The sequence below is a fragment of the Phaethon aethereus genome (genome assembly GCF_964289735.1).
Source record: "Phaethon aethereus genome assembly, chromosome: 4".
NCBI lineage: Eukaryota > Metazoa > Chordata > Aves > Phaethontiformes > Phaethontidae > Phaethon > Phaethon aethereus.
The window spans coordinates 6440314-6461690 of record NC_138578.1 but is presented as its reverse complement, the minus strand read 5'-3'; the positions used below and the strand labels follow the sequence as shown (position 1 = coordinate 6461690).

Below are 21377 nucleotides of genomic sequence, written 5' to 3'. Positions count from 1 at the left end.
TTTCTGATTTTAGGCTCTCTTAATACTAAGCTGGTATATAGTGTGGTGATATTAAGGTTCAAAATATCTACCATTCTTACCACTCCATGGATTTCTAAGGGCTTCTCTTCCCAAGTTTTGCTATTACTAAGTGCTTTTGCTTCATGAGATACCATGTTATGAGGTAAAAATTTGGAATATGGCATTTGTTATAAGCACTACAATCTTTTCTAAAATGTCTGTGAAGGAAAAAAGTCTTTTAGCATTATATGTTAAATAGTAACTTGTAAAGTAAATGTAGTTGTCATCTACTTGTATTTTACATGGGGAACAGGGTGGGAGAGAGGCATATGGAGGGAGGAAAGAAATCCTTGTAGGACTCAAATCCTTATTACTTCAGAGCATTGAATTACAGGTGTGTCTGGGAATGTGGGCAATTGTAAGACAGCAATAAGGAAGATGGATGTGTTTGAATATGTGCAGGAAGGTGTGTGCTTATGTTATCTGCCAAGTCAAAAAGGTTTTTACTTTTTTCCCAAAGAAGCCAAGGCCTTTAAGAGGCTGAGTTATTGGCTATCCATTAGATCCTCCTCATGCTTGCTAACGACTCTGTCCCTTCTTCCATTTGTAGCTTCAGATATTCCTGTTCCCTGCGGGGAGTGATTTCATTACATTTGATATCAATGGAAGTCTTTTCATTGCATTTGGAAGGCTTTAAATCGAAGTTGCGCAATCAAAAACATGCTGAACAGCTCTTGGAGGTGTTGAGCAGCGTCAGGTGCGTGGACTTTGCAAGTTAACAGAGAGTGCTTGGCATCTCTTACAGCACAGGGTGCCATACAGGATGGCGCCCTGCTGTTGAAAGCTTTTTCAGTTGCTGAGCTCAGTGGTTGGCAGTGAAAGTCACATGTGTGAACTTCTGTATATGTTTTACATGGTTTTACTAAGCCAGCATTTCTTAAAACAGTGAAATGCCACTTTAGTTAAAGATAGATTTGGAGTGGAACACTAAATCTGAACATCTGTAAAATTGGGGGATTTAGATCCAAAGTGGAAGTTGATGCCTATGGCTTTGGCTTCCTCCCCTTTTTGAGTTGAAAAAGGGAAAGATATTGAAAATTAAGCTTTCTCGATAAGTGTAAAGAATGCAGGGTCACTCCTGTGATGCTTTGGAAATAAAGAGTGGAAAGAGAGTTGGTATTACTGCTGGAGTGGTTAACATCCTCTGCAACAGATGCATGCTGAAAGCAGTATCCTCTGGTTAGATTTGTACAAGGATGTTGTGGAATAGTGGAAGAGAGCATATATCAGAAATGTTCTGGATAATGGGGCAGGGTGTACCCTCAGCAAATTTGCTGATGACACAAAACTGGAAGGAGTGGCTGATACACCACAGGACCATGCTGCCATCCATAGGGACCCCAAGGAGAAATGGTCTGGCAGGAACCTTATGCAGCTCATCAAAGGTAATTGCAAAGCCCCGCACCTGGGGAGGAGTAATCCCATGCACCTTCACATGCTGGAGCCCAAGCAGCTGGAAAGCAGCTTTGCAGAAAAGGTTCTGAGATTTTTGGTGCCAGAGGCAATGGGCACAAACTGGAACTGAGGAGGTTCCCTTTGAACATCAAGAAATACTTTTTTTTTTTTTTTTTTTTTTTTTTTACTGTGAGAGTGACTGAACACTGGCATGTGTTCCCCGTAGAGGCTGTGGAGTCTCCCTCCTTAGAGGTATTCAAAAGCCATCTGGACGTGGTCCTCGCCAGTCTGCTGTAGGTAACCCTGCTTGAGCAGGGGGCTTGGATGAGGCGGCTTGCAGAGGTGCCTTCATTCTGCGATTCGCAGAGAAGGTATAGCTAAAGTTGGGAAACCTGTAGATTTCCTCTATAAAACCTCTATAAAAAGAAGGATGTAAATGCATTGCTCAAATCTAAGCAAATAGATTATTTTTTTTGTAATTGATGCTTTTTATTTTCTACGGAGCCTTTAAAAGAGACTTCCAAGAGTAAGTTCTTGGTTCATCTCTCAGTTCAGGATTCTCTATGCTCATTAATATCTGCCAGTACTGGAAGAGGTGCCACACTGGGCACGTACTGAGCACACATCATTAAATGCTGCTAACATCAACTTTCAAGACAAGGGGGGGGGCAGAAAACGTGTTTTACTTTTCACAACAAAAGCTTTCAGTAAGAAGAGTAATCAAAAGTTCCAGTGCTTCTCTGTAGAGCCACCAGAATTGTGACATTGCTGGAATTAGTTTTTTGAACTCTCATTTTAGTTTTTTGTCCTCCCCACCGAGAAACAAGACTATTTTATTTTTAAGCTGGAAGATTGGAAAATGTCTACTGATTTGACACATACAGTGAAGGGTGGGAGGAATCCCTTTTGGCAGGGAAAAAAACATCTTCCAGCTCTCATTTCTGATGATACTGTACACATCATTCAAATTCCTGAGGAGTTTAACTGCAAGATTTGGGTATGTAGTATCATTACTGCAGTAAAACATGTTCTTCTGCAGATGTGAAACTAAAAGCAATGGCTTCTGGTTTAACGCAAGATAATAACTGTAACCAAAAAATAAAGAAGAATAAAGTCTATCACAATACAGAATATTCAGCTGGAAAAATATTCTAATCTTCCCCAAGAGTTATCACTAAGAACTGCAGTGTGGAATAAGAATGCAGGGGAAATGCAGGAATTGCTGTGCTAGTTTAACCTCATGCTCTGTTTAATCTCATGTTCATGTCTCAGAGGTTGTCTACCTTAACGTGCAGTACAGCGCAGCAGGAATAGATCAGTAGATAGAGCTGAGGCTTCTGCATCTCCTTTGTGTGGGGTTCGGGTGCTATACCTCAGACTAGATATAGCCTTGATCCCTGGGCTGACTGTCTCCATTATATGTATGATTTATAGGTGTGTTTGTGTTTTGGGTTGTTTGTTTTGTGTGGTGGTTGTTTTGTTTTTAAGAGCAGGCTGTCTGGGATCCATCTGCTTCCTGGCTGATGAGCGCCACAAACATGCTGAGTGGGACAGGGATACGTGCCTTAAACAGTCAGGCATTGTCCAACGTATGCAGTAGCGTGAAAACAAGAAAAGCTTCCCTCAGCCTCTTTGTCATCTATTTCCTCTTCCTTGCTTGAGAGGGGCAAGGGTCTGTTGGTCCCCAGCAGCACCTCTGGAAGGCTGCCTGGCTTCACCCACTCTCCCCCAGGGGTACCTGATCTGCTGTCCCTCTTTGGGAGGCATCGTTATTTTGATCATGTCTTTCCTGGCACTGCATGCCCTTTCTGATCTTTCCTGTGCCTGAGCTTGTGGCTTTGTCTTCTCCTGCCACAGCCTGCAAGAAGTCACCTCCACATATTTCTTGGGTTGGGGTTTCTGCCCTTGCAGGCCTTGCCAAGGTTGGTTTTACTCTGGCAAATATGACGCCCTGGAGGCAAAGATCAGGAAAGGGAGTGTGCGTGTTCGGAGAGGTAGCAAAGGAGCACTGGCAGAACAGGTAGGCTGCAGAGTTGGCTTGCTGCCAGGAAATTGGATGCGGAGGGAAGCCAGGTAGCGCGTTAAGAGGAGTGGTTGTGGGCACAGGGGAAACTTGTTAAGTATTAGGAAGGTGAAAGTGTTGGAGCCAGCTGATCAAGCTCTGGGAGGATGGAAAAGCCCTATGCTCCCTCAGGTAACACAAGACTGTCTGCTTCCTCCTCCTCCTGTGTTTTCAGCTATCAGGAGTGATGACATATATCTGTCTTATGCATTTGGATGAATGTGTGATGGGCTGTCAATACTTGGCCCATGTTCCCTGTCAGCCTCCCCTCTTACAAAACACACGTGAAGGTGTGTAACTGAGTGGAAAACCCAAGAATTTGAATGGCAGAGATAATTGTAGTGGAGCAAGAATGGGACAGCAGGAACTGTTGGAACAAGAGAACTCTATTTGCTGGGCAGGTCAGTGTGGCCCACAGCCTAAAAGATGGCAGTTGAGTCAGAGAGTGAGAGAAGCAAAGTGGAATAATAAACCAGGAATAAGGTGAAGGGACGTTGTCATGCCACCATGACCAGCACTTGGAGTTTTCTCCCAGGGACCACTGTGGCCTGCTGCAGATGAACATTGTTAATGAAACAACCAGCATGGCCTACCTAAGCAGATGGGCAGGTGGAACAACTGCAGATGTGCTCTTAGTAAATGGGTGGATTATTACAATTATTTGAAAGATTTCTTACTACGTTCTCTGTGTCTGTGTCTGCATGCATGTAGATAAATGTGCTTCATGCAGGTGCTGCTGGTGGAAGGAGAGACTTAAATTCCTTTATGGTTCTGGAGAACTTCCATTGGTTTCACTGAAAATGCTGCCTGAGGAGTTACTATGGTGTGGGTATATCTGGATTAATTAGTGCTCCAAATACAGGACTATTAGCATTTGTTTGGCTGGAAAAGCCAAACAAATTAGCCTTGGAGGAGGAATGAGTTTGAGCTGTGTTTTAGTTTGGGTTGGCACCGAAGCTAATTTCTTTTCAATGCAAATGCAACCAAGATCACTCAAGCATTGAGAGTCCATAGTACTTCTTCCATAAGTCTTTTTCCTAACCGAAAGTACACAAATGGGAAAGAACCAGGATGTTTTTAGACACAAAGAGCTATAAAATAAGTCCCAGATGCATGAGGCAAGTGCAGAGATGGTGAGGATGCAGCAGCATTAAGAACTTGGTTTTGGGATTCATGCACTTGGTCTAGGTTAACCTGAATAATTAATTCTGGTTGCTGTTCTCCCACATTTACCGTGTGGTGTAAGATGTGTCGCATATAATCTCATTGAAAGGTGTGCTGTTCAGTTCTTACACTTATGAGCTATTTAGTTCTTATTGTAATGAGTAAATTTGGGACTTTATTTTTGCCTGTGGATACATGATGCTTTTTTTTTTTTTTTGGCGAGCCAGTAGTAGGTATGTGCTTCCATTTATAAGGTTGTCTTGCTTTTAGAATAAGGTTGTCCTAAACAGTGATATATTGGAGGTTTACCCCAGCAGTTTTATCCTAAGTGGAGACGGAGTGTAGAAAGACCTTTTACTTTTCTTCATGTCAAGAGTTTCAGTACATGATTTGTTTTGAGTTTAGGTTGTAGTAAATTAAAGGTCTCTGCGACTTGACAGAGGCATGTGAAAAACAGCAATTTCTAGATGTATGCAAAAGTTAGGGTGGCATGCTGATAGATATCTGGACTGCAGAATATATCTTGAAAAAAATTCATAATTTGTTTTTTTTCAAATGCTGCTGTTGAGATAAGGACAGAAAAGTGGTGCATCCTTGAAAGCAGCAGCTGTAACAACTCTATTGAATTAAATAGGTTTCACTCTTGTGTGACAGTATCTTGTGTAATATATAACAGACCTTCTAAAGCTCGAGGAATACTGCATCCCTGTTAACAGTCTAAATTAATCTTAGTATATTACAAAAATTAAAAATCATTATCTTGTCCTTGTGCTATGAAGCTTGTTACAAAGTAAGTTGCTAGATGTAGTGTAAAGAAGCTTCAGTTAACTTTTCTGGATGTTAATCAGATAAGCTTTAAGGTTTATGATAGAACTTGGAAGTCTTTGTTGTGCAAAAAAGTCTCCTTTGGTGCTTTGGTTAGTACCTAAAGCAGTTGGTTCAGATATGGCAAAAAAAGCAGCTCTCTATATCAGCTTAGGAGACAGCTGGTTTTGTTATAGCTCCCTGCCTCCCCCAGCCAACCTTGGTAACTTTAGATAAACATTGTCAAAGACCAAAGTTGTTAGCTTATCTATTTGGAAGCTTGTTTATTCACTGTGGAGAAGATTTTGGACCTTATTATGTAGTTTGTCCTCTTACGAAGAATCCTTGGCCTGCGGTGGATCTGTGTATCTACACTGATTTAAACCAGCAGAAGGTTTTGATCTAGTAGTTTAAAGTGTGTTTTAGAGATGTGCCTGCTAACTTGATAGTGAAGATCATAGAATATGATAGAATATAAAGATAACTGACCAGGGTTGAAAGCCTGTTCTTGAAGAAGGTGGGGAATTTTAAAGAGAGAGAAGGAGAGAGAAAATATGTAAATGTGCTACTGGAAGCTGGATAATTCATGCGGCCAACAGGGGACAGAGCTGAAGCTGTATTGGTTTTTAAAATTTTGTTATTTTCTAATACTTGGATGTTTCATTTTCAAACTCTGAAGTTCTTGTCAGGCAGAGTGTGGCGGGAGAGGAGGACTTTAACACCACCTTCACCTTGGCCTAGGCTGCAGTGCAAATTGGAAAAGCCTCACAGGTGAGGCAGGGGCATATTTCCAGAATACCAGGATAGAAAGGCACTTTACCCGTGCAGCCTCACTAGGAAAGAAGTCTCAGAAGGACTGTTCTATCATTGTGCTCTCTGAGGAATGGAGCCAGCCCTTCCATAGCTGAGGGCTAGTATTAGTTCAGGGTCCCATACTTGTCTCTAGATTTTACTTTTTCTGACATAATTATTCATGGCTTCTACTTACTATTTGCAACAGGAAGGGGAAAATATTTTCTATCTGGCTGTGGAAGATATTGAAACAGACACAGAACTTCTGATTGGGTACTTGGACAGTGACATGGAAGAAGAGGAGGAGGAAGAGGAAGAAGTAACTGTTATCCACGAAGATGAAGACAGTGGCAACAATAAAGAAGTGCAACCAGCTGGTGAAAAAATTGCAGGTGAACAATGTGTAAAAATTGCTTGAGGGCTTAAAAGTAGTGACAAAGAAGAAAGAGAACACTAACTGTATAGGATTGGGGAACTGGAAGGCTCCCTAGGTTTAGTCTGAGCTCTTGTATGATTTTTATCTCTTTATTTTGGTTTGAGCTGATGTTCTTTTCTTTACCTAATAAGAAGCAGCCAGCTATATGAAGTATTGAGTGAATGAGTGAGCCTAGATTTCATGAGAAGTTACTGTTGATTGTTGAACTAAAGACTGAGTTCATTTCACCTGACATACATGACACATTTTATGAAAGCTAAGTTTTTCCTCCAAGAAAAAAACCCTCCAAGAGGGTTAGTTTCCCTCTTACTGCGGAAGAGAGAAATAAACCTTTTCGTAAAGCTGTTCAGCCAATACTAAGGTAGGATGTTTAAGAAAAGGTAGGTGACCTGAACTGTCTGGTGAATTCTCAGCATCTTTATCAAAGTAGGGACAACCTGGATGACTAATTTAGGCTAACAGCGTAAGTCACACCCAATTTAATACTTTGCATCCGTTTTCAATAATACTGATGGTAATCCACTCAAGATAGGCTGTCTATAATTAATTGAGAGACAATTTATTTTGTGAATTTTGTGATGCCATTTTGCTTAATCTGTTTCTGGCAGAGTGTCTGTCTTAGTGTAACCAAAATATTCCCTGAAAACTATTCCTTTACTGTTTTTGCCTTCAATCATGCAGATCCCCTCACCTGTAAAGACAACCATGCATGCCCAAACTGTGAATCCAGTTTTGCCAGCCAGGAGATTCTAGCTGAACATCTTCAGACTTTGCACCAAAAACCCAGTGAGGAAAAGGAATTTAAGTGCCGAAACTGTGGAAAGAAATTCCCTGTTAAACAAGCTCTACAGAGACAGTGAGTAGAAACAGGAGTGTAGAAGCAGGAGTGTTTTTTCAGGGATCATTTAAATCAATTTCATTCAATTATTTATTTCTCTTGGCTTAATCACAATTTAAGCTTTAGGTTTTATGCTTATGTATTTGTACCCTTACCCTTTACATTAGTCTTTTAATGTGTTAATCCTCGTATTTGTTGGAGACTTCAATTTGAATTGCAAAAATGTCACTAATTTTTTACATTTTAAAATCGTACACTGTAGACCAGATCAAAGCTGCTGTTTGGTGCAAAACCCTTGATATCCATCAGTGGACTGTTTAGTAACTTAGGAGATGTAATTTTTAAGCTGTGGATGTTGTTCCAGAATTAAAGTAAGATTTAGAAGTTTTAGATTTAGAAGAAAGTAAATATTGATTTAGAGGGACAAAAAAAAAGGAAAAACAATGCTTCATGTTTGCTTAATTAAATATTTAGGTGATGAAAACAAACAAACAGAAGCATGAAAGATGTGAGATTTAATAGCACATCTTTACTGTCCTTGATAGTGTAAATATGCAGTTTTGTCACTAATGTTTACAATTACACTTTTGTACAAAAACATAACTGTTGCTTGCAATTAAATAGATCTATTACCTTTTATTATACATTTAATTAAAGATAGTACAGTAGATGCTTAAGTGATTATAGATAGTACATTTAAGTATTGGAAAGAAACAGACTCATATTGCACAGAACGCACTTAAGGCTGCTCTTGTAATAAATTGATCTTTCTTACATCTGAATAATGTGAACATTCCTAGAACTGGCAGCTCTATATGAGCTCTGTGTTCTTTCATGGAAATAAATAAAATTATATAGTGGAGAAATATTTGGTGGAGGCAATTAAATATTTTCTCTTGAGCTTAGACTTGTTCCTTGTAGTCTATAGTGGAAGCTGGATTTCTGCTGTATAGCTAGTTAAGTAAATTTTTACATCATGCAAAGTAAGATTAGTCTGTGTGAGGATACAGCAGCATGATCCTGACTCTTGCTGTTTATGCATTTGATTAGTTCTACTAAATTCCATGAGACTTCACATATGAAATAGATTACTCACCTACTTAAAGATTTGTAGAGCTATATATATGTTTTTAGATGCTGCAAGCCTGTGTAAGTTTAGAATGTTCTCTTTATTTATTTAACTTTTTTATTTTTCCTTAGTGTACTTCAGTGCACAGAGAATATCAGCCCAGGAGACTCTTCAAGAAGTTTTCAGTGCTCTGTTTGCAATACTTCATTCACCTCAGAATCGAGGTTTTGTGTCTGAGTTACTGGACTGCTGTCATATCATTGCTGGCCTCCCTTTGCATGTTAGCTTTCAAGCTTTTTAGTTTATGTGAATGCTAACAGTGAAAGAAGTCAAATGCTTTCATTCCTATTTGCTGTAAGTAATGCATGAAGCAGCCTTGGAACTCTGCAGTGCAGCATGCGTTAAGCTCAGAGTATTTGCTATGTGTCTGGTTTCTGGAGATACTGCTTTATGTGTTGGTGTTTGTTTTTTTTTTTTTTTTTTTTTTACTGGTTATGCCATATAGTTATGAACAGCACAAGGAGGCATGCAAAGGGGATGCCAGATTCATATGCAAGGCAGATAGCTGCGGCAAGAGGTTCAAGAGTAAGGATGCCCTGAAAAAACATAAAGAAAACGTTCACAGTGGTAAGAAAGAGTTTAATGTTTCTTTGGGGGAAAAAACCCTCTAACATGTTCCTAGCTTTAAATTTGCAGATCAGTGTAAACATTGTCTTTGGTTTCTTTTTTAATGGATTCATTTGTATCAAAAAGAAAATTAAGAAGTAACTAATTGCAAGAGTAACTATTCTTCCTCCCCCAGGGAGGAATTACTATATGCCAGATGAATCATTAGTCTACTGCAGAAAATGTAATAAAAATCTGGAGAACTTTAAACTAGGCAAATAATAAAGCAAAACATTTCAGTAGTGAGGAAGACCAACCGCTGGCACGAACTGCTACAGGAAGTGGCGAGTTCTTGATCTTTTGGTATTTGCAGGACACAATGGGATGTCTTTCTGGAAGACATGCTTCACAAACGATTAGGCTTGATGAGGGTATTGCATAAAATTCTATAGCCTCTGTTGTGCAGGAAGCCAGACCAGACAATCCACTAGGCTTGATACGCCTTAGTGTGTTTATATCTGTGCACTGTGAATCAATAGTTTTCAATCAAACCTCACTCTGTTTTCGTGAAAGGGCAAAATACTGCTCTCAGGTCCACAGTGCAGATCTCAGTTCTGGCATTCTGCTCTCTCTGCATGTCCCATCTCAATGTCAATGGAAGATCAGTATGTGGGGGACAGCAGAATACCAGAGTGCAAAGAAAACAGTCTTTAGTTGATGGTGGCAGCACTGAGATGCTTTGTAAAACTTTCATTACATGAAATCTCTTTCTTCTGCCAAACTCTTACTGTGTACAGAAACCCTTCTATAACCATTTTTAGAAAAGATTGTCTCCTTTTTTCAGTATCAGAATTTTTTTCATCCATGAGCGTTGTTATGTTTAGGCTTATCTTTGGTCGGTTATGTAGTGGTATACAAATTCCACAGTTCTCTTGAATGGTCACTCCAGACACAACAGAGCAGATGCCTGGAGCATATTTTTGCTCTGCCTGCACAATGTGTAGAGCTTTTATTTTACCACTTGGGAGTCTTAGAAATCACAACCGATGTCAGTGCAGGAAAGAAAATAAACTACTGCTGTTGAGGGACATTTCTAGAATTCCTTCCTGCCTTGTGTTACCTGGAGGCAAGGGAAAGTGGCAAGGATTGTTGCATGTGTTGCCTGTTATGCAAAGCTATGAACAGATACTTACTACCACCTTTCACTCCTCTGAAAAGGCCTTATTAATGTTCTTGTAAGTTGAAGTACTAGCTCTATTCCTGTAGTTATGTATATATCAGTATATATAAATACTTATCATAAGTTTTATAAGAGCAAATGCATATGTGAGATTAAGTACTTTTTTATACTACAAATTTAAGTATTGAACTAATCAATTGAAAGTGTACATTGTAGTAAGAAGAATCAACATAATATGAATTCTTTTAGGACAGCAAGAGCAGGAAAGTTAGAGGATGCTGAGAGTTTGAAAAATTGAGCTGGAAGCCATCTAATGAGTTTAAGATCTGTACTGCCTCTGTGCTTGACTAAGCGGTACTCTTTCATTCTGTCCCCATTCTTTTTAGTGTTCAATGTAATGTGAACATTTTTTACATAAGCTAGGAAATATCTTGCATGGGCATGTAATTATAAACAAAGAATTAGGTTTGTGATCTTGTAATAAAATAGCTTTGTGAGTTATTTAAAATGAATTTCAGAAGGTAAATAATAGATAAACCTAATTAAATGCTGTGTCACTTTTTAAAGCAACTGTGAAAAGGGAAGGAAAATACATCTGGTAGCTGACCTGTAGCTTGTTCTGTAATTTATATTTTAGATGAGATTGAATTAATGATCTGGTGCTAATACAACTTCCCTGTCTTGTTCAGTTAAAAACCATTGATGATATTTTATATAGTAGGATGCTTAATGCTTTCTGAATAAAGAAAAATGGGAAATTGTGGTTTTGACTTCAGTTTTGGATCTTTTTTGTCATTGCTGCACTAACGCCTGTGTTGACTTCTGGAAGAAATCAACTGTTCACTTATAAAGTGAGTTGTTCTTAGTTGTGAATTGTGCTCTTCATATTGGATTGGTGATGTGTGATAACATCTATTTGAAGGGTTTTTTTCTTTACTGTTTGAGTTTTCTTCATTTACATTCCATCAGTAACTGGTTTGTTGGACACCCACAGAGAACTCCTGATACGGAACACTTTGAAGATGGCATACAAATGTAAAAATCTTATGTCAGTCAAATGACCTGTGAAAAGTCACAGACTGAGTGGCAATATTTAGGTTCTTTCTTAGCACTTCCTTTTTAAGATGTTGGTGGTATTTTGTTTCTGTTTCAGGAAATTCTAGGAAGAAGCTGATGTGTTCAGTGTGCAATAAGAAATGTTCCTCAGCAACAAATCTCCAAGATCATCGAAAGGTCAGTAAGATGAAGGCTAACCCACAGCAGGCTTTGACTTCACTAAGATGTGAGACTGTGGTGCTTAGGTCACTTGAAAACTGCTGTAATGCAAACCCTTGGGTAATCTCTTTCATGGTTACAAAACCAATGCATTTTATTTGGGTATTTATTTTTCTAATCACAATTGGTTAAACCGAAAATATTACTAAAGTGTTAGTGCATCTTTTACCAAATACAAAGATATTTTTCTTCTATCACTTATGCATTCCAACATCAAGTCAAAGTTGCCTACTGTTCTTCAGCATTCTTAAATACTAAGCTAAATGTAGAAGTATGTTATGTAGTGGTAGGATACATACAGACCATGAAATAGGTTCATGAGCCTTCAGTTTTTGTACAAAATAAAATCAGTCTTTCTTATTACTTTGTGACACACCAGTAAGGGTGTTATTTGTAATTTATTTATGCAGTAGTAAAAAAATTTCTTCCTCAAAAGTGAAACTTTAATGTCTTTTTGTTTATGCACATAATCTTTTATAACCGGAACAGGAGGGGTTAACAGTTTGAAAAACAGCTATTGGAAATAAGGAGGTTCGTACAGAAATACAGATGGACTATGAATATGAGATTCTGAATCCATTATACCCAAAGGAAGTCCCTGCAAGATTAATTTGATAAATCACTAAAACTCAGGAGATTCTGTTTTTACAAAAAGCTACATTGTACTGTTTATCAGATTAACTGTAGGTCTTTAATAATGCCCTGGTTATAACCTGAATCCATTGAGGCTATAGATGACATCAATTAAAATACGTTGTTGTAAAGGAAATGATGGGGCCCCTACTTTTTAATTTGTTTTTCTCCTTGCTTGTATTAGTATGCTCTGCATTTCTTGTTTAACGGGGCTATACGCTGCTCCGCAGACCAAATCGTGGTATGCCTTGCCACATGTAATTACAATTTTTACACATCAGTGCACCTTGTGGTGGCCCTGAAAATGCATAATATCATGGTTAGTGTGTCCATTTTGTTAAAATGTTTGTTTTGTTTCAGTACTTGTAATTCTGTGCGGACTCTGACACACACTAACAAGTTTTTCAAGTAGCAGTGATGATAGCTCATTTGAGCACTTCTTCATCTTAAGAATCACCATGAAGATTTTGTGCATAAAACTTCATTTCCTCTTCTTGATTGGCTCCTCTTTAAAGACATCCAGACAATAGATATTTCAGATTCACACATCTACATCAGATAGTGAAGGAGCTTGCATGTAAGGCTCATGCCTTCTTGTTTGTTTGAATTACTTTGCTTTTGTAGGAAGTGGGGTGGAATCCGTCACCAACATTGCCAAAAATATTTAGGCAATAAAAATAGTAAGAAAATAGTAGATGAAATAGGGAGGAAAACAGATTTTTTTTTTCACCCATTTCCTATCAATGTAAAGAAATAAAAGTAGATAATAGAAGGGTAAAGTGTAGGAGGTAACAGAAAATAAGCCCAAACAACAGAAAGAGAAATCTGGCAAACACAGAGAAAAATTGTAAAAAGAGTGGCTATAGGGGAGATTGAGATATGTTTGTTCTCTGAAAACATGGTCATTCAGATCTGTAGCTTTCATGTCATCTTTGATTTAAACCCATTTTTAGCTATGCACAATTAAACTTATCTGTTGTCATCTTCTGTAACTTAGTCCTACCATTTTGTTTTCTAGACTTGTATCATGCTAATTTTTTGGTGCCATGATGCCTACAAAACTCTTAGCAACAGTTAAGATGTTGATCTGCTGACATTATTGCTTTTTGTGGTGATCAGTATCTTTTTGTTTTCCATTCTGTCTGTATCCATCTGTTCTCTTTTGTCTTATCCTCCAGTTGTAAAGTGACATCCTTCTATCTGGTGTGTATAGTAGTCCATGATTTGGGCTGCTAAGTGATATGGTAGCATTAAAAAAAAAAAAAAATTCCCAGCAAACACAACTTGAGAAATGCTGTACAGGAGCTTTCAGAAAACTGGGTAACAGAAAGAAAAAGTTTGTTTTAAAATCTCCTTTCTGCAGTTTTGTGATATCTATTGCCACAGCAAAAGAAACACCATCTGAATGATACCTTGATATTAAGTTCTGAAGTTTAAGTAAAATGCAGAATACAATCATTCAATGATGATAATAGTGAGCAAGCAAGCGAGGAGAGTGTTGTCGTCTTTGATGCAGGTTCTTGCTAAAGGGTTCCTTTTGTACCTTTGAATATAGGTGTGTCATCTTTTGGATTTGAATTGCTCACAGGAACTTAAGCCTACAAGTGAGCATATACATGTGAATAGCACAGGCTGCCAGGCCTCTCCACTGAGGTTTTACAGTTCTGTAAGTGGAAGGGGAAGAAAAATTCAAACAAAACCCAGCATTGCTGATTTCTTTTGCCAGCATGATGCAGTCAGAACAGAGTGCTGCACGTTCAGCACTTGTAGGTAGATTGGGGGGGGGGTATGTCTTTTCTGGCTGTACAGCTGTGGGGACAGTTTCTGACTGTTGTTATAGGTGTTTTCAATGGTAAAGTAGCTAATTCTGTTAAGTAAGAAGATTAAGGACACCTTTGAGTATAAGGCAGTAACGCTCTTGACTTTGGAAAAGGTCATAAAACAAATGCCTGTATGAAATGATGCAGGATTGTGCTTCACTGGTAAGACTAGTTTGTGCTGTTGGCCTCCTGAATTTCCTAGCAGATTTCTTATATGAATCTGTAAGATTCCATTAAGAGGCATGCTGTAGCATAGTCTGCTGGAGAGAAAGCGACAGAACCAAGAAGGATCCTACTCATCACGTGTTCTAAGAAGTTGAGAGTGTTTTATTGTTTATGAACAATCCTTGATTCCTTCTTAATTTTCTTTGTTGTAGAGATGGACTTCCTGCAAAATTATGGTGAGGAGAGTCACTCTTAAAGATCATCTGTGATTCCTCCTTCGCCCCCCACCTTTTTTCACATGCCACTTCCAAGCGTCTCTGTGTTGGGGTGTTTTTCTGCCTATTTTGTTCGGCACTGGGCAGTGTTTTGTTCTACCGTGCAATCTTTAATTTTCTTGATCGTTATGAAAACCGTAGAAAGGTAGTGGAATCCAGCTTTTGAATATCACTTTAAAATTATCAGTAACATTTAATAATTTCAATTAGGTGCAATGTTCTCATATTCTTGCGCTCTCAAAGCACTGCCTTCCAACAGACAGAGTCTCATTCAGTTCTTGGAGTGATAGATTGAAATTCAAATCAGTATTTGGAAAAGCTGATCATGGATTACTTGTATTTTCAAAGTTTTAGGTCAATTTCACCCCCAAAACCCTTTTGAATTACCTTTTGCTTTTCAGCAGGCCTCATGAAAATTACAAGATTGTCAGTCCTGTAAGTGAAGGAGTATATTTATCTGAGCATATTAATCTTGTTCAGATGCTTGCTGTTTTATATGGCACTTAGCAAATTGTTATCTGAAGGTGTAGCTCAGCAAATGCCTATGAAACAATTCTGACTGTAACAGAGGTTTATGTTGATAGCTGTTGCAGCCCTCTAATGAGATGAATTTTGTTATACGAGTAAATCATTGCATGAGCACTTGTCTGTGGTATTATAGCCTGTGTACTCACAGAGCATGTTACTTGACAAGGTTTCTTAAAATGAAAATCCGTTTGAATATCATTATTCATAAAAATATTTGCTATATTTTATTACTGTTTTTTTACCATGTAGTTGTGCACTTTTTCTAAAGAACTGATTAAAGAGTACCAGCTGTAGAATATATATTTGATAGCTGTAGCTTTTTAATGCACATGCACACAAGGCTCTGTTTTCATGCAAATTAATCTGAAATGCAGCTTAAATATCCTATAAACAGGATATTTAGAACGAATGATCTTCATTCGAGTTTACCACCTTATTCTGTCTGAGTATTTTGTTAAGCATCACTGTCCAAAGTGCGAAAGTTTGCAGAGACTGTAGGAAATGGCATAACCACTTTTCAGCTTATTATAACATTTAATTTTAATTTTATTTAATTCATTAAATAAAAACATGGTGAGGCAGAATACTTATGGAGAAACTCTTTTTGGGTTTTTTTGTTTGTTTGTTTGTTTTAAGTGGAAGTCTTAGTTGAGCTTGCTTGTTTACTGTGCTGTCTGCAAATGTTTTTCATTAGAGTATTGTGTTGAACCTTTGATAGTTGTTATTTTTAGCTGCTAGGTTCTCCTACAGAAAGTCTATAGTTCTCAAAAAAAGGTTTATGAAATGTGATCTCTGCCCAGAAGTTTTACTGTCTAAGGTTGCAGTTCCAAAAAGCCGAAAGGTATGTTCGGTTGCACTGTGACTAGGTTGAGGAGGGGCTGCTGATTGCAAATGTAATACAGAGCAGAAGGTGAATAGTAATCATGATAGGTACAGAACTATATATGTGTTGTGATTTTTGGGGAACAATAAATAACACAGGATTTTTTTGTTTTGTTTTTTTAATTTGAATATCAGCAGTTGCAGCTTTCAGCGTTTAGTCCTTGATGACGTTATGTGCTGCGATGTTGAAAATGGTGCTAATGCTTACTGCATTTACAGTTTAAAAGACACTTCTGCCCCTCCAGTGTCTTGCCTCTAAAAGCATTTAAGAGAAACAATCCTGAAAGAGTTTGGTAGTACTTGTTTTTTTAAAATTCTTACAGTAATTATGAAGGTAGTTACTATGTTATTTTTACTTATGTCATATTGGCTAGAAGAAAATGTTCTGAAAAGGTATTCTGCATCTGGTATTTTAATGCTTTCATAATATTGATATTTTAAGTGGTTCTGATATTGCAAATTTGCATAACCTGTGTTTCTAAATATAGTTTTAGTGATAAATTTTTGTTAGCAATGATGAATATTTATTTTTGAGAGATACTGTTGTACACCAAGGGACTAGCAAAAGAGGGAAGGCACAGAATATTCATGAGTATTAGTAGAGCTACTGGCTACAAAACACTTACAGTCTATTAGAGAATTTCTGTATATATGATGTGTGATCTTGTTTAAGACATATATTTAACTATCATTAAACACTCGTTTTGCAGGTCCATGAGATCTTTGAGTGTCAGGAATGTGACAAGAAGTTTATTTCAGCTAACCAGCTAAAACGCCATATGATAACTCACTCAGGTAACGTACAAAAATAACACAAACCTATCTATATTGTGTATATGTATTTAATGTATATTGAATTTTACCTGAATTAGTTTCCTATAGAAGGCTTGATGAATTCTGTGTTGCCCTGAGCTGTTCAAGTAAATCTTGGGTTCCGATGAAACCATTTAAGCTATCCTTGCTAAGCCTTTCAAAAATCCAAGTGTAATGCTATAGTCTTCTTCCTGTTGCTCCTTTGTCAAGCTGTTTTTTCATGCTAGCTGTGGTAGGTGATGTCAGTTAGCTGGAATGGGGAAAAAGATTGCTACTTGGCTTATTGAGGAGGTGAAGAACCAGTGGGTGAGGCTTCATGTTGTAGAGAAGAGGATGGGAGCTGGGGTGTGCTCTCAGCTAGAGATCTCTGATCAAAGGGGGAACATTTATTCTCATATATATAAAAAAATATTTATTTGTTTATTTATTTTAGTGGACTCATGTGTACATAGTTTCCAGTTAGAGGAAAGCAACTCATCCTCCACACCATTTCATAGACCACACACAAATGTTTCATTGTGCCTGTCCTCTGCCAGAACAGGTCACTGTGAGTGGGTAGTGGCCTGTCCGTAATTTTGGCAGGATGACACAAATTGGCTCTGCCAGGATTTCTGATCACTGTGATCTAGTGTTTCTACATCTTTCACCAGTGATTAGAAACACCAACCAACACAATGGAAACACAAACATTGCTCTGTCAAATACATTAGCATGTAAAAAATGCAGGTTTTTACAGTGGCACAGGCTTATAATTGAACTATTTTCTCAGTATCAGTCCACACCAAAAGCTTATTTCTTATGACACAATCTGTATCTCAGAGGCTCCTAGTTTTCTTTTGACACTTTTGGATGAGCATTAATGTAGTTAAGTTGCAGTCACCAGTTGAAGCATAAAGGCTTTTTGTATAGGAATTTGGAAGCTAATATGTATATTGTTAATTAAGTTTTAAAACATTTAAACTGTCATGCCCTCTTTCACATTTGTAATCTGGAAACAGGGTTTTCCTCTTTGAAGTCATTTTCTTTTGATTTAAGCTAATTAATCAGAATTTAGTTTTAGCAATGATTATTGCAAAGAATGTGCCAATTTCTTGAGATATACCATGGCTCATCTTTTGTGAAGTGACTTAACTGTCTAACATAAAGGGCATTAGATGTCTTTCTAATTGGTTTAATCTTAATTGGGTTGACTTAATTGCAAAAATCTCTCTGAGGAGATGACTGTGTCTGCCTTTCATCTTCTCCCCCTGTATAAACAGGAGATTAAATGTCCCCCACTCATTTTCTGCAGAAAAACGCCCCTACACCTGCGAGGTTTGCAATAAGTCCTTCAAACGACTTGATCAAGTGACTGCACACAAAATAATACACAGTGAAGATAAACCTTATAAATGCAAGCTTTGTGGAAAGGGATTTGCCCACAGAAATGTTTACAAGAATCACAAGAAGGTAAAGCACTCTGCTGTTGTTGTTTACAGGTCTGCCAGCCTCAGATTTGCAGATTTTTTTTCTTTTAAGTGGTTCGTCATTAAGCTCTGGCATGCTTATAAACATGGGATTAAAGTATTGGAGAATGTATTTTTTCAGTGCTCTTTGTTACAACCAAAATCTCAAAATACTAAAGCAATTCTAGTTAAAAAAAAAAAAAAGTTAAATAAGCCGAAGAAAATCACAGTTGCTTGGTTAAAAGCATCAAATAAATCCCCACTTTCTGTTTTTTCTTGAGTGTTTTTTTTCCTTTTTTAATCAGTTAAAAATTTAACTGATCCAAAATGTCTTCACATTTTTTGTTTCTTATTATTTTTAAATACCATATTTGAAAAAAATAAGTGTAGTCCTGTTGCAGTCATTGTTGGACTTAGCAGCAGGTGCTTTATAACTATACCAGATTTGCACTGGGTAGTGTTCACACACTAAAGCAACATCAGAAAAAATTTTACCTGGAAAATAGGCTCAGGAAGGGATGCTCCGCTTCTTTTGATTTAAGCTCAAATCTGCTTGGCCTAATTTCTATAATGCCTGTCATTATTTTTAACTGGGGTTACATTTGTAATGGCAAGGCTATATCTATGACTGCTGTTTCAGAATTACAAGACTGTAAAGAAGAAAGAAAGAAAGAAAAAAAAAATTACCTGTCTGGTTTTGTGCCCAGTATTTGAAACCCTTTGCTTTTTCCTTTTTTTTCTTTACATTTTTTAAATACTCCCCCTTTCTTCTCCCCTTTTGATGAAACTGATATACCCATACTTACAAGTCTTTTGCAGTTTGGCTCATGTTATATGCCATCTGGGAATTTGGCACAGGATCTTTGCACCATCTCTTGCACTTTGAGCCATAAATCATGTAAGAGTAATAATAATGCCTCTTGTAGGATGAAATGGTGATGACTGTCTGAAACAGAAAGCATGCAGAAGCCTGCTGAAGGATAAGATTAGCTCCCATATATGCTGTGGTTGTATCTTATGTTTTAGACTTTATTAAGAAAATGGTGCAGAATCTCACAAATTGGGTATATTCTAAGGAAAATGTATAAAAAAAACTACCTGAAAAGATACTTCTATATGTTAAATGAATACTTTTTACATGTTTCCTTACGTTAATTTGCAGTTGATGACTGGTAGGGAGTTTGGGCTGAAAACAGAATTCAGGATTAAGTGTGAATGAGTAAACACTTTGACCCAATTCTGTGTTTAAAGCAGCAGCACCACTAACATAAGCAAGGATTAGAGGCTCCACTTAATGGGAAAAATATTAAAATTTAGACAGATTTAGTGAGTGCCTAATTTTGACAGAATTCCTTAAAGCATGTTGGAATATTTATTTCCTGAACCTGTTTCCACATAGTACTGGCTGTAAATCAGCCCTGTCCTATGATGAAAGAAACTTATTCCTGTGTTTACATAAAGTTTACCCGAACAGCTGTGAATATTCACCCATCTACATTCTGATTTCACTTGCTAAATGAAGAGATGAGCATGAAAGACAGGAGGCTGAAATAGATGTCCTGAACTGCTTTTTTAGACACATCTCTCTCCACTGAGAAAACAATGTAAACAAGGAGAGGTAGTACATATTGGAGGGGAGTATGGATGTATATACACAAAAGTAATTGTAAGGTGTAAGTCAAGGATATGGTAGTTTGGGACGGCAGAATAGTTTTAGGTGCCATGATTTTGGGAGGGCTGCACTACTACTAGGGTAAGAGGACAATAGTTCTTTTGCTTGTTCACAGGAATGTCGATTCAGTAACAGTGGAAATTTAAACCTTTATTGTATATCATACTTCTATATATTTCTTCAGCTTGGGTTTTTAATGATTCTTTAGGTGTGTATTCCCTTAAGATGTTCTCCTAGATTTCATTTTCTTTTCGAGGAATTAAAGTTGGCCTCTGAATAATTTCACAGTGCTTTTTTGATTTCCAGGACACAGTTACTTTGCTAGTAGCAGGGAGCTTAGAAACCTGCAGTATGAATGATGGGTATAGTCGTTAAAAACACTTAAATGAACAGCATTTAACAGAAAACATACTTTCAAGTTTGGTACCAATGCACTTAAAAAATATTTAGGTTTTACAGCAGAGCTACATACTTTTTATTTATAATAAGAAAGAGTATATGTATACATTTTGTGCCTTTGAATTCTTGTTTTGTGTTTTAGATGGAAACTATTTGGATTGCTATTTTTTTCTGTGATTCCTTCAGTGGGGCTGTCTAATCTGATTTTGTGTTGGAAGTATCAGAATCGGGCTCCCACAACATGTGCTTTTAAAGATTTCAGATGTGGGTGAATATTGGGTTATTTCAAAGGTGCAGAAGGAGATTAGTTCCTCACATTTCACAGGATTTCACTGGGAGATAGACAGTGGAGTTGCTAAGAGTATATCTGCTATGTTCAGTGGAGCATTGTAATGTGAACCCTAATTTAGCACTCATTATGGCCTTATAGCTACAGATCTGAAAGGCAGGAACTGTTAGTCTCCCTGTGGTACCTCTCTGATGTACTGCTGCTGTACAAGTACTGCACTGCTCTGTGTAGGTGCATGTGCAAGCTCGCTTTGTCACTTGCTTGGAGATGTCAGCACTGAGAAGTGTTATGCGATGTGGAACTAGCTCAGATGTCTTTTGAAAAAGCTCAGACTATATGACTAAATCATCATATGAAGAATATGGTTCCATTTTTCTGATGAGGGAAGACAATAATATATCAAATTAAGAGGCAAATACAGTATTGGATTGTGCTACAGATAAAAGTAGTCACCTTTTATGCAGGTTAGATTGGATGAAGGTGCATGTTTTGTGCCATATAATGCAGATTACTTCCATACAGGAGAAAGAGAAGTTTTTGTTCCATCTGCTCCTTTGTTGCTATGCATGGAGGATGAGTTCAGAGAATAAAATATGAGGCTATGGCAGTGAGCAGAAATAGGTCAGCAGACGCAGGATTTTAAAGGGTTTATGGTTAATCGAGGGTTATTTGGTCCCGGGGAGCATAATGAATTGAAACAACTGTATTCCCTCAGTGTCTCTATTGAGAATAAGTAACCTTGGGCTGGGTTTAAGCCTCCACAAATGCTATGGTA

At 37.7% G+C, this 21377-nt stretch overlaps 1 protein-coding gene across 1 annotated transcript in view; it reads left to right on the top strand.

Moving 5' to 3' along the window:
• Positions 1-21377, top strand: part of PRDM5 (PR/SET domain 5) — a gene marked incomplete at its 5' end in the record, with an annotated part of 86181 nt that overhangs the window by 20855 nt on the left and 43949 nt on the right. Inside the window, 6 exons of the mRNA XM_081999473.1 lie at positions 6486-6678; positions 7395-7569; positions 9126-9247; positions 11560-11639; positions 16695-16779; positions 18089-18246. Coding sequence (XP_081855599.1) covers positions 6486-6678; positions 7395-7569; positions 9126-9247; positions 11560-11639; positions 16695-16779; positions 18089-18246 — 813 coding nt within the window. The remainder of the gene's footprint in view (positions 1-6485; positions 6679-7394; positions 7570-9125; positions 9248-11559; positions 11640-16694; positions 16780-18088; positions 18247-21377) is intronic.